This window comes from Mesoplodon mirus (assembly GCF_964341445.2).
Source record: "Mesoplodon mirus genome assembly, chromosome: 9".
Taxonomy (NCBI): domain Eukaryota; kingdom Metazoa; phylum Chordata; class Mammalia; order Artiodactyla; family Ziphiidae; genus Mesoplodon; species Mesoplodon mirus.
Genome location: NC_138985.1, coordinates 61,079,596 through 61,093,127, shown reverse-complemented (window position 1 = coordinate 61,093,127; position 13,532 = coordinate 61,079,596). Strand labels below are relative to the sequence as shown.

At 41.1% G+C, this 13,532-nt stretch overlaps 1 protein-coding gene across 1 annotated transcript in view; it reads left to right on the top strand.

Annotated features, from left to right (window-relative positions):
• Positions 1 to 1,029: 1,029 nt before the first annotated feature.
• The window catches only part of CDK14 (cyclin dependent kinase 14), a 597,668-nt gene continuing 585,165 nt past the window's right edge, over positions 1,030 to 13,532 (top strand). Inside the window, exons 1-2 of the mRNA XM_082631823.1 lie at positions 1,030 to 1,371; positions 8,137 to 8,168. Coding sequence (XP_082487949.1) covers positions 1,281 to 1,371; positions 8,137 to 8,168 — 123 coding nt within the window. The 5' untranslated portion in view covers positions 1,030 to 1,280. The remainder of the gene's footprint in view (positions 1,372 to 8,136; positions 8,169 to 13,532) is intronic.

Below are 13,532 nucleotides of genomic sequence, written 5' to 3'. Positions count from 1 at the left end.
ACTCTCAACCACTGCGCCACCAGGGAGGCCCCCCAGCCCCGCTTTTTAAAGTTGCTTTTTTGAGGTAGGGGACGAGGAGGTCAGAATGTTTAGAGTCTGAGTCTTCCAGTTTAGAAATATATTCTAAAAATGGTAAATAGACTAAGGCCCTCTGTTTGCTATTTACTACAGAACTGGGTATTCATTTCAGAAATCAGCTACATTACCGTCCGTCACTCAGTGTGACAGAGAGATGAAGGAAACAGAGCACTAGCCCTGCCTTAGGGAGTTACAGTTGACGCTTCTGCTTTTGCACTTGACTCTCCTAAGAAACGGGCCCATCTTTCCCTTTAGTTCTTTCCCTTCAGTTTCCTTGGCAAAACTGAAGAAAAAAAGTCACCGTCAAACCTGAGCGCATCCCCGAGGCCTTTCCACTCCCCTGACCCGGAGGCATTGGTCTCGGCCAACCCCCCACCCCCAATTCCAAGCTCTTTTCACAAGAGATTGCGGCAGGGAGAAAACCACTACGATGAACGATCTAGGCTCAGCCCCTTTCCTTTCGGGGCCTCCCCACAGCGCGAGAACCGTGTCCCCAGTGGCGGCCCGCTCCCAGCCTTGCCCGTTCGCGGCCCTCCGCGGGCCCGGGTCCTCGAGCGCGCGGGCTGGGCTGGCAGCCGAGGGAGCAGCGCGGGGTCGCGAGCAGGCCTGGGAGGGTGGCAGAGGACTCGGGCTCCGAGCGGGGGGCCGAGCTCGCTCCGGGGTCCCGCGCCCGGGGGCCTTGGCCGAGGGGGAGGCGGGGCGGCGGCGGCGGCGGCGGCGGGGGCGGCGGGAGGGGGTTGAGGGCGGGGCGGCTGGCGGTTCCGCGCCGCGGCTTTTTCTCCCGAGCGCCCGAAACTCTCCCCGCCCGCGCCCCGCGCCCTCGGCGACCCCAGGCTCTCGCACCTAGTCCCCGGCCCGCCCCCGCCCCGCCTCCGCCCGCGCCACCCCCACAGCCGGCTGCCGGCCGCGCTTCTCTCGGTTACAAAGGAGGGAAAATGAGTCGGGCGGCGGCGGCTATCGCGGCCGCCCCCGGCACCACGTAGAACGCCCCCGCTCGTCCAGCCGCGGCCCAGGCCAGAGTGCAGCCTGCCTCTCGCCGCTCGCCTCCCCAGCCCTGCGCGTCGCCTCGCGGCCGGAGGAGGAGGAGGTGGAGGAGGAGGAGGAGGAGGAGGCGCCGCCTTCGCCGCGCCGCGCGTCCTCGCCGTTGTCTGCGCTCGCTCTGGACCAGTTTGGGGAAGTTGGTCGAGCCCCGTGTCGCCCAGATGTGCGACCTCATTGAGCCGCAGCCGCCCGAGAAGATCGGCAAGATGAAGAAGTTGCGGAGAACTTTGTCGGATAGTTTCAGCCGCATTGGTGAGTGGCGTGCTGTCCCGGGCACCCGGCCCGGCGCCCCCATGCCCGCGCCCTCGGCCCCGCGCTTCTGGCACTGGCGGTGCAGCGGCCACCCGGGACTGGCGTGGGGGGCGCTGCGCGCGGAGGGTGGAGGGAACAGTGCCCAGGACCTGCGGGAGGGCGACGACAAAAAGGAGAGACACCTCTTTCCCTCAGGACCTGAGGGTTTATTTGTGCATGATCTTAAAGCCTACAATTTGGGTTCCCTCTCCTCGCCACTAGCGCTCCTGCTTTCGCGCCCGCCGGGGACAGGCGGCGCGGCCGCCTGGGTCACCAATTTTTTTGCACGCAGGCTTTGGTATTGGGTGTTTGGTCAATAATTTAGCTTTGTAAATTGGTGAAATGTTGAGTTTGTACCTTGGTATTGTTTAACACATCCAACCTAAAGAGAAGTGGGACAGATACCTTGGGACCTTTTGTTCGGTACTTCGGGTCCTCGAAAGCGAGATTTGGGCGTTCAATCTCGAGTCCTCTGAATCTTTCCATTGCTGCAGAGAAATTCGCGCCGTGAACTTGTCTGAACATTTAGGAATAAGTCCCCCAAACTTCTTCCATTTACTAGACCAAGGCTATTGTCTTTACCGCAGCCAACCAATTGACCGACAGATAACCGACCGAGAAATGTTTAGGACATTTAAGAATAAATCCATGTCACGGACTGTAACAGGGTGACAACAGTGTCACGTGGAATGGGTGGTTAGATTTCTAGGGTTGGCCATGAAAACCCCTTTTAACCTTAAGACGGTAGCTATCTTCTCTAACGTCTTAACTTTCATTTACACAGGTAACTGCTTTCAGCAAGAAAATTGTACAAAATAACCCCTCAGAGTCCCTAAGGAGCCTCTAGCCTTTGTTTCACTTGTTTAGCATGTCATCCATGTTAATGAAGGTGTTAATGGAAATTAAGCATAAGGTGCTTAATTCCTTAAAATAAAACCCTGGAGTGCATATGAGTATTGTCCTTGTCCTTCCATCCATTCATTTAAAAATCATTGTATAAGTGCATCGTGAAATATGCAAACTTTCCTCAAGTCAAAAAAATGTTTAGCCTACTTTTCTTTGTTGTCTTTTAACTGAAAATTCCATATTGGTATACATAATCTTTCCCAAGATGACTGTAAAGTTATGGTGTGAAACCAATATTTAGCCCTGTTTTTACTTATTTTGTGTATGGGATATTTGCAATTTTACTCTTAGGAGTTAGGGATGTGTATGAAGAGCCCCTGCATTCAAATGAAGTTTGAAGCCAAGAAGAGTGTGAGAAAGCAAGGTGTTGAGTAGCTGTGCTTTATTAAGGAGGATGTTTCAGCCCCTGACCCAAACTATCACAGAGGCGGGTTCTGGAGTCCATTAAGCCCTGTTCTATAAGGCATTAACTGTATATTTACTAATGCTAATGACTCTGTTGGAACTCTTCCAGTTTTGTGTTAAATAATTCATTGCAATTGAATCTCAGTAAGAAACCAAGGACATTAATATAAAAATTCCTTATGTTTAGGTAATTTCAAGGTTTTGATCGACAATCAGTAAAATTTAGATTAACTACAATGCTGGCAAATGGAGTATTATAGTTAATTGGATTTTCTAGCTTACAGAGATTTAGTGATGTGAAATTCCTTTTGATTACAGCTCTTGTTAAAATGTCTTCTAAGTTCTAGTAGATTTTACTTCCTCCCTTTCAGAAACAGTACAGTGAAGTGATCATAACTGATTATTTCTTGTATTGATGGAGGGTCATGATTCGAATAGCAGATCTCATTCTGGAATACTGTAAAAGGAGATAAAGAGGTTTTAAGTGATTATGATTGTATCACAAGCTCAAGACATTCATTAGAGTAGCATTACAGAAAGTAAGTCTTTGTTATCTTTGTAGTTTTTGAAGTTTTATTTGTAAAATCAAAAAGCATGCAATCAATCTGATTATTTAAGGATTTTTAAGGTGCTGGAGGCTGTTGAATTGAGGCTTTACTGTGGGATTACGTAGTGCATAGATTTAAAGGTGTGGGCTGTGTGTCAGATGGACTAGGATTTCTGGTGTTGCTGCTTCTAGTGGAGTGACCTTGGACAGGTTCCTCACCTTCTGAGCTTCAGTTTTTCAAGTCAGTTTTGTTATTGGCATTTAGTGAAATCATGCATATAATGTCCTGTGTTGTATGGAATAAAGACTCAATAGATGTTCATAATGTGTTATTATCATTATTGGTGATTACAACATGCTGACGTATGGATCTTCTAGGTGGAAAGCAAGAGAAGTAAGAGAAGTGACCACTGACTTTACAGTGTGGCTAACCTGAAAACAGGATGGGTTTTGGAGTTAGGCTGATCTGGGTTCGAATCCCATTTTCCTTGCCTGCTGTGTGCCTTGGGCAACAACTAGCAGAATTTCCTTAGATCCTAGAGTCCTTATCTGTCAGTTTTCTTAAGGTTGTTGTGAAGATTAGACCAGATAAAATACATAAAATATCTAGTGCAATATCTGTCACATGGTGAAGATCAATATTGGAGGCTGTTATTATTCCTTCTGATTTCTCTGTTTATCTCCTATCTTCCTCATTTCTTCGTTGGTACTTCATGAGGCGATCAAAGAGTGAGTGGTATATTCCTGCTGAGTAATCCAAGATCTCAGTATATTCATTCCCTTTAACCAATCTACTCCGGCTTTTGAGATAAACATACTGCCTTTATTTTGCTTTTTTAGTATGATTCAGAAGTGTAGTTTGTTATATGGTAAAATATACAGTATCATCGTTTAGCCATGAAAAATTAGTGATCATCTATAGAAAATGAGGACAATCTTTGAAAGTCTATGATATTCATTAATTATGGATTAATAATCCATTATTATAAAAGATTAATAAAAATTCTAACTGTACAAAAGCGACAGTGCTAATGTTTAATTTACTCACACATGAAAGATCAGGCCAACTTTGTCACTGCCCACCTCAAATACAGCTGATCTGAGATTACTATATTATAAAAGGTCTAATAAAACACATTGGCTTTCAAGCCATAGCACTCTAATTTACTACATCTGCCAGGGAGTGACTATAACACAGCTATGGTTCTTTTATAAGATGGGTGTAATTGAATTTCAAAGTCATCCATTGATTTCAGGAATGAGTATTTATGGTTTTCTGCTAAATAATATCAGTGTGTTCACTTATTAGGAATTACTATAGTTGTCTCACGCTTTTTTTTAAAATTTAGGTTAGCATAAACAAAGACAAATGGGAACTTAATTGTTTAAAAGATTTATATTAAAATTCATTTCCTCTTTTCTTTCATTGTTTCTTTTTTATTTTTGAATGATTGCCTAGAAGGAGAAAGGCTTTCTGTAATATCTCGTGTAAGATTAAGGTCGAACTGACATTTCTTCATATTCATTTGAATGCATTTCTTCACACTTAGTTGGATGATCTTCTAGAGAAAGGAAGTTTATACTCTGCGATATACGAGATGAACCTTACGTATACCATTTCTTTGAAAGATGCAGTTTGTGAGATAACTGAATAAAAGGAAGAGGCTATGGTTACACTGAATTTGGGGGTTTGTTACCTTGTTCTGTAAGAGTGTAATTTTAGAGTCCAGCTGTCACCTGATAAATCCATTCTGTCAAAAAGAAAAATGTAAGGTTAAAGGTTCAGAGGCAAAATTTAACTATTGTACCATATCCTCTCCCAATGTAGTTTCAAAAGATTTTAATTTGAAAACTGTGAAATGGAATTTATGATTCTTTCATAAGAGAGAATAGTACATGGTTTTCATATGCCAAAACTTTAGTGTATCTCAAAGGGTAAGATGCTATTCTTTTGCCTTTGAAGTGCAACTCATTAATTCTGCCCATAATTATCGAGTACCTCCTATGTGCTAGATATTGTGCTGGCATTCATATTCAGTGACCATTGTTACTGGTCCCTGTCCTCAAGGACTTTAAGAGAAGACAGGCCAGTGAATGAGCATGGACAAATTCTACCATGAAGATTAGCATAATTTGCTGTTGAAGTACATAGGAGGGGATACCATTTTAGTCTTGGTGAGATCATGGAAAAACTTCTGGAGGGAGCAATGTCTGAGCAGAGGACTGAATAGAATATCTGATTATCTTAGATGGCTTAATATATGCCCCTTTGTTAACCCAGAAAAATGTAATATGCTTGTTATTCCATGATATCCTTGAAGACAATTGTGGGTTTGTATTTACATGAATAATTAATGACAATCAGAGAATGTAATCAATAAGATGTTGTGTGCTTGTCTAGGTCAGAGTTTATTCATCAATGACCTGATAAATGTTTGGCAAAGACATCTTTAATTGGTCTTTTTTGTTACCACTGACTGCTGTTCAGGGAAAGGATACAATATTTAAAAGAAACTATGCAAGGTGTCAATCTAGCAATGAAGAGTTCAATGAAAGGGTAGACTTCTTGGTCTTAAAATATTCTCCCCTCTGGTGTCCTGGGCTTGAGAATAGTGTACGGGGGAGATAATCTGGCTTCCTGCTCTTTATATCTTAGGAAATACACCTGCAACAACCCTTCTATTTCCTCCTTTTCTTTCTACCTACAGATACCACCCCTTTATCCAGAATGTTGGAGGAATTGGCAGGACTTAGGTGGCAAGAGAGAAATAGTCCAGTCTGGGTGTTAAAGACATTCTGGTTTCTACTCTCCTAATCTCTCAACTTGAGGGTCTTCGTTCCTTGTTTGCAATTCCCTGAGAGAAGTTATCAACTGTAGTTCTTACTGGTTGCTTTGCTTAGGAAAACCCATGGCTAAATCTCTAGAACTTTTATCATGTCCCAAGTAAAGAAGATATATTTAAATGTCTGTGCTGTGAATGATAAGCTTGCTGCTGTAGCTTTGCACTTTGCATGGCAGCAACATAATGTGTTTTACCTTAATCTTTGTTAAATGAGTGAGGTATGAGGCTGTACAATAATTCACTTTGTATTTGAAATCAATGAGCTAATCATTTCCTATTCCAAAAAATTGGGGTTTTTTAAGATGGAACAACTTGTCTATATTTACGTAGGTCACTAATATTTTATAAAGGAATCACTAGTCAAGTATATTAATTAAAGGACACGCCTTGGGTTGAGAGAGTGAGGGGTATAGTTTAGTAACATTGTTGACTGATATTTAAAGAAAGCCTTCTGGATTAGAAGTTTTATATTGTAAATTTAAAATGTCACCATTAAGAATCACCTAGGATCTTCTACCTTTCTATCCAAGTAGGTTATTTTATTTTATTTATTTATTTGGCCACACCAAGCAGTTTGTGGTATCTTAGTTCCTCCACCAGGGATTGAACCTGTGCCCTTGGCAGTGAAAACGTGGAGTCTTAAACACTGGACCACCAGGGAATTCCCCAAAGTAGGCTATTTTAGATTTAATATAAATTAAGTCAAATACATTATGTAATATGGGTGAGTAATTGAATGCAAGATAAACCATTTGAAACTGGGACAAAGATCTGTCTTCTTATTTTCCATTCGGAAGAAATGGTTCTCTAATAAAGGAAGTAGAGAAAACTATTACAAGATCAGTTTCTTAGGCAAAAGGGGAAGACTAAGAATTAAACTTTGAGAAACATTTTATCTCCCTTGACCTACCCTTTTCTGCCTTAACTCATCACCACAACCACAGACTTCTTGATGTTTTAAAAAGACAAATTTATAGAATGACAGAGAAAACAACCTTTGCAAGATTGCTAGACAGTATAATATAAGCTTTGATGCGATGGCTTCAATTTAGGCACAGGACTTCTCTCAGAGCCTAACTGCCAAAACAATTTGTTTTCCATTGCTTTGGTCAGAACATAGCTTTCCAAGTAAGAGCTACACAAGCACTTCTATCCTGAATAGAACTACCCAGTATAGACCAGTAAGCACTTTTGCACAATTCTGTACCTCTGAAACATTTCTCCAACTTGTGTTTTCAGCTAAATTCACTCCTTTGTGCATTCTCCTTAATCTGAAACATTCTAAATAATTGTAGGGTTTAAGGAACTAGGTGTTTGCCAACTATATATATGAAATACTTCTCTTTCTCTTTAGAGTAATAAAATTTCAATTCTGAAGTCATGAATATTTAAAATAAATTTTAAGTATTTGCTAGTACCTATAAAATATTCCACATGTATTGTTTCCTTTGGTGTGATACTTTGTTAGAATAGTTATCATGTTGAAACTGTTTGAATTACGTTTCTGCAGTGCTTATTTTACACACTTGATCTTTCATCATCAAACTTAAACTTCTCGCAGTATGAAAATCTCATTCTGGGCACTGTGCAGAGTGGATGTCTTCCTGACAACTGGTTTGGGAGGTCCAGCCACCATGCATAATGATAGACCAGCAAACACCAGAAGTTTAAGGGGAAATTTTTTTAAGATTACTTTTTGATTCTTTAATACTTTCATTAAAACATTTTCCTACTAAAGAAGAAATAGAGGAAAGATATGCATACTTCTTTTCCACAGCTGGGAGGATAGTTCCATTTACATATTTATGAAAGTGTCTCACAAAGATGCGTGCTGTGCAATTCTCTCTCTCATTTGCAGTTTTCACATTTATATCATAACATTGTTATTCAGGTTGGGGTATGATTTTACTTTTTGAAATGAAAACACCATACTGCTTTGGGTTTTTTTCTGTTTTTTAGAACTTAGATACTTAGTCTCTGAGATGTTTCACAATAACTGTTTCCTTTCCCCCTTTTTTTTTATAGCTTTGAAGAAAGACGACACCACCTTTGATGAGGTAGGTTAAATTTCTTCATCTAATGTTAGAAGTATTTAATTACAGCCAGGTAAAGTCAGTAGGTGCCAACTTTGCACTTAGAAACAAACAAACAAAAAAATGCCTTAAAACAAAAAACAAGCCATGGCATCTCTTTATTTAGTTACATTATGTTATTTTCCAGCTTTAAACAACCGTTCAAATTGAATTTTGGTATCAGTCAACAGAAATGTGTCTTATGAAATTAATAAACAAAAGGCACCCGCAGGCCTTTGTTTTGTTGCTTTCCTGATGTTGGTAGTGCTGGTGAAGCCCAGTGTGATGTGTGTACTCAGGGCATGTCTGGAGCTGTTGGCAAGTTGGGCTCCACGGCTCCCTTGCAGCCCTCCTCTGAACTAGGGTATGATGCGATGTTGACGCCACATATTGTCTGTCAGACTCCCAAAGGAGGAGCTGACTTTTCCTGTTCCAGTTTTCCTATTCTTTGTATATCAGATCTGTCTTTATCTACTTGCCACAAAGTAGCAAAAAAGCCTGTTCAAGAAAGGCAGAGGGTTCCTGTGTAATTAATAACATTCTGAATGTGATTTTTCAACTATACTCTTTCCTGAGTTTTTGGTAGTATCAGTGGGAATCACCAGAGGAATAATGTGTTTACAGAATGTTCTCAAGAGTGCTGTAGAGTGAAGTGTTTGATTGTCACCATCCAAAGCCACAGTGACTGATCTGTGTTGTAAACTGGGCCATATATATATATATATATATATACATACACACACACACACATATATATATATATATACACACACATATATATATATATATATATTTTGAGTGTTTATGTATGAACACAGATGTATCTACAACACAATGTGCTTATCCTGCAGCCTGATGAAAGCATAGATTAGTTTGGTTGTGGTTTGATTTGTTTTAACAGTTGCAGATTCCATGAAATATGCTACCTGTCCTCCCTCTGCTGCAGTGCTTCAGAGAGGAAAGGACATTTGTGCTCATGGAAAGTCCCCTTGGCCATGTGGCTGGCTGTGGTGCAGGACAAGAGCACTCAGGGGGAACCTGCTCCAGACTGGGATTTCTGGACGGGACCCATGACATTTGGCTCTCATGGTCTGCTGCTTTGTCTGTTGCACCTGTTCTTTTTTTCCCCCGGGTCCAGCTCTACAAAGCTGTGTGTCCCTGGACTCCAAAGCAACTTCCCCTGCCAGCATTCCTGAAACATCCTGTGAAACTTAGTGATTCTAGACCTGAAGCAATAAAGGAGTCTTTTCTTTCCCATCTGTAGTGGGTAATAATGATGTTCCCCTCTAAACCTGTATTTCTGGAATTTCTGCAGTGTTACTGAGATGTTTTTAGGAGAGTATTTTATTTCTTCTCAGAAGAACTCAATGTGAGAATATTGGGCACCTTTTCTCTCTTCATAAGGAAAAGTCTCCCCTTTAATTATGTAGGTAATTTAAGTTTACATTAAAAAAAAAATAAGGAAAAGGAAAAGAAAAAAACTCCCAAATCCTATTATCCAATTACAACCACTGTTGAATGTCCTTCTTGCCTCTTTCCTCCTGTAAAGAACAAACAAAAACAACCCCCCCAAACTATAGCCCATGTATTACATCCTACTTTTTTCTTTTAACCTATAATATATTTTTGCATGTTTTTACAGATGACTCCTAATCATCATTAGGAATTTAAAAAACCTTTTGTCTTGTTTAAACACCACCATTAACGATTGTATGTTATTCTGCCACGTGGCTGTGACATCAGCTTTCAAAAACACCTGAGGCTGGAACCTACTAGATGGAAGTTAAGAATGTATGAGTCAGGGCTTCCCTGGTGGCGCAGTGGTTGATAGTCTGCCTGCCGATGCAGGACACACGGGTTCGTGCCCGGTCCGAGAAGATCCCACATGCCGCGAAGCAGCTGGGCCCGTGAAGCCATGGCCGCTGAGCCTGCGCATCCGGAGCCTGTGCTCCGCAACGGGAGAGGCCAGAACAGTGAGAGGCCCGTGTACCATAAAAAAAAAAAAAAAAAAGAATGTATGAGTCAAACCCGTAACTACGTGCCCTCCCTTACCCCCAAGCTTCTGCAAAGCTGAAGGCCTGGATTTGTAATTTGGGGCAAAATTATCCTTAGCTTTTGTGTGTGTGTGTGTGTGGGGGGTACGCAGGCCTCTCACTGTTGTGGCCTCTCTCGTTGTGGAGCACAGGCTCCAGATGCGCAGGCTCAGTGGCCATGGCTCACGGGCCCAGCCGCTCCGCGGCATGTGGGATCTTCCTGGACCGGGGCACGAACCCGTGTCCCCTGCATCGGCAGGCGGACTCTCAACCACTGCGCCACCAGGGAAGCCCTATCCTTAGCTTTTATAAAGTGTTTTCCTTCCTCGGCTAAAGGAAAGAGATTGGTTAGATACCTTAAGTCAGTAAATCACAGAATGTTCCATCTGGAAGGGACACTGGAAATCATGTGGCCGATTTCAGCATTTCAAAGGTGAAGGCACTGAGGTCCGGGGGCGGGGGGACAGGTAATTTTCAGTTAATCAGGGAAGACCCAGGGCCAGGAGCCTGGGAGACAGTCTTAGTAAAGACATGCTTGAGTGTAAACCCCAACTCAACCACCCTCTCAAGGGCAATCGACTTCCTTTCCCCAGGCCTTTTATAAAATAGAGGTGTAATAGTACCTCCCTTCTGAGGTTACTGAGAGGATTAGATAAGCTAAGTGTATAAAGGTACCAGAATAGTCACTGGCACATAGTAAATGTCTTATATTTGGTCTTGTCATTGTCCTTGTGTTTGTCATTGCCATCATTATTGATGCTCTTACAGTGACATCTGCCTTCTGTAGTTGAAGGGCTGCAAGGAGGATGGAAAGATTAAGTTCAAAATTAAGTATTAGGTCTGTGAGGAGAATTCCTTTCAGATATTCCCCTAAAATTCCATGTAAGACTTTATGTGATGATTTGCATATTAAAACTGTAAAAATATTGTCTAAAACACACCATTTTTTAGATTCCTTGAGAGAATGACTGCCTGCGTTCTGCTTTGTAGTCCCTCCATGTCTTGCACATGGTTAATATTCAATAAATATCTATTGAATATGAGTGAATATCTGTTGCAAATGAAGAGAGAGTGTTGATCCCAGGGTCAGCCAATGTGGATTCTCATTTGCCACTTCCTAGCTATTTGTGCAGGTCATTTACTTTACCCAAGACTCAGTTTTCTCATTTGTAAAACCAATCAGTAAAACTATGATCTTCAAGTTGCTTTCTGTCTTTAAATGCAGCATACAAAACAATCAACATAAAATTACGATTTTACCAAGATCAGAAATGAGTACTAGATCTGTGATTATATCAACAGGAAGTCACTGAGTTCTTCTGTGATCATCTTCAGATTATAATTGTAGATGTTTTCTTGAATTCGTTTCTTGATCTTCCACTTTTCCTGTCAGAGTTGGAGGACCTTACAGTCCATTGGAATGCAGTTAAGATTTGAGTCTTGGAATCTGGAGGCTGGGTCAGCTTCTTAGATATGCATGGAGGTGTGGCAACTCCTTACTCAGTATTTATGAGCTGGAGGGCTCCTTATCTCAAGGAGTGGCTTTCTCCAGAGTGCCTGGAGAGGGAGTGTAGTTGCTATTTCCTGACTCATGTAGAGGATTTCTCTAGGTATATGTAAATGTTTGACTTTGAACAGAGGAGAAAAAGAATTATGGACCTGTTTGAAAAAACTATTTATTTATTTTTCCTTTTCCTTCCCTCCTTCCCTCTCTCTCACGCTTCTTACCTTCCTTCTTTCTTTATTAAAGTATAATACATTATATTAGTTTCAGTAATGATTCGATATTTGTATATACTGCAAAATGATCACCACAATAAGTCTAGTTCATGTCTGTCACTATACATAGTTACAGAATTTTTTTCTTGTGATGAGCACTTTTAAGATCTACTCTCTTAGCAGCTTTCAAATATGCAGAACAGTATTATTAACTACAGTCACAATGCTCTACATTATATCTGTTGGTCATCTTTAGAAAAGTGTTTATTCAGATTCTCTGCACATTTTTAAATAGGATTGATTTTTGCCATTAAGTTGTATAAGATCTTCATATATTTTGGATATTGATCCCTTTTGTATACACGATTTGCGAATATTTTCTCTCATTCAGTGGATTGCCTTTTCATTCCTTTCAACAATCCAGTTGCCTTGATGGTTTCCTTTGCTGGCAAATTCAACAATCCAATTGCCTTGTTGATGTTTTCCTTTGCTGTGCAGAAGCTATTTAGTTTGATGTAGTCCCACTTGTTTATATTTGCTTTTATTCCTTTTGGTGTCAAATCCAAAAATTACTGTAAAGACTAATGTCAAGGAGCTTACTGCCTATGTTTTCATCTAGAAGTTTTATGGTTTCAGGTCTCATATTAAGTCTTTAATCAGTTTGAGTTAGTTTTTGTGTATGGTATAAGATCGAGGTCCAGTTTCATTCTTTTGCATGTAGTTGCCCAGTTTTCCCAACACTATTTATTGAAGAGACTGTCCTTTCCTCACTGTATATTCTTGGCTCCTTTGATGTATATTAATTGACCATATATGTGTGGGTTGATTTCTGGGCTCTCTGTTCTGTTCCATTGATGTATGTGTCTCTTTTTATGCCATACTGTCTTGATTGCTATAGGTTTGTAATATAGTTTGAAATCAGGGGGCATGATACCTCCAGTTTTGTTCTTCTTTCTCAAGATTACTTTGGCTATTCAGGGTCTTTTGTGGTTCCATAAAAATTTTAGAATCGTTCATACTATTTCTATGAGAAATGCCAATGGAATTTGAGTCCATTGATTGCTTTGGGTGATATGGACATTTTAGCAATATTAATTCTTCCAATCATGAGCATAGAATATCTTTCCATTTATTTCTTTCATCAGTGTCTTTTTTTTTTTTTTTTTTTTTTTTTGTGGTACACGGGCCTCTCACTGTTGTGGCCTCTTCCGTTGCAGAGCACAGGCTCCGGACCTGCAGGCTCAGCAGCCATGGCTCACGGGCTCAGCCACTCCATGGCATGTGGGATCTTCCCAGACCAGGGCATGAACCCATGTCCCCTGCATCGGCAGGCGGGCTCTCAACCACTGCGCCACCAGAGAAGCCCTTTCATCAGTGTCTTATAGTTATCAGTGTACAGGTCTTTTCACCTCCTTGGTTAAATTTATTCCTCAGTATTTTTAATTTTTGATGCAATTGTAAATGGGATTGTTTTCTTAATTTCTCTTTATGATAGTTCATTATTTGTATACAGAAACAACAGATTTCTGGACATTGATTTTGTATCCTGCAACATTACTGAATTCATTTATTACTTCTAACAGTTTTTTGGTGGAGT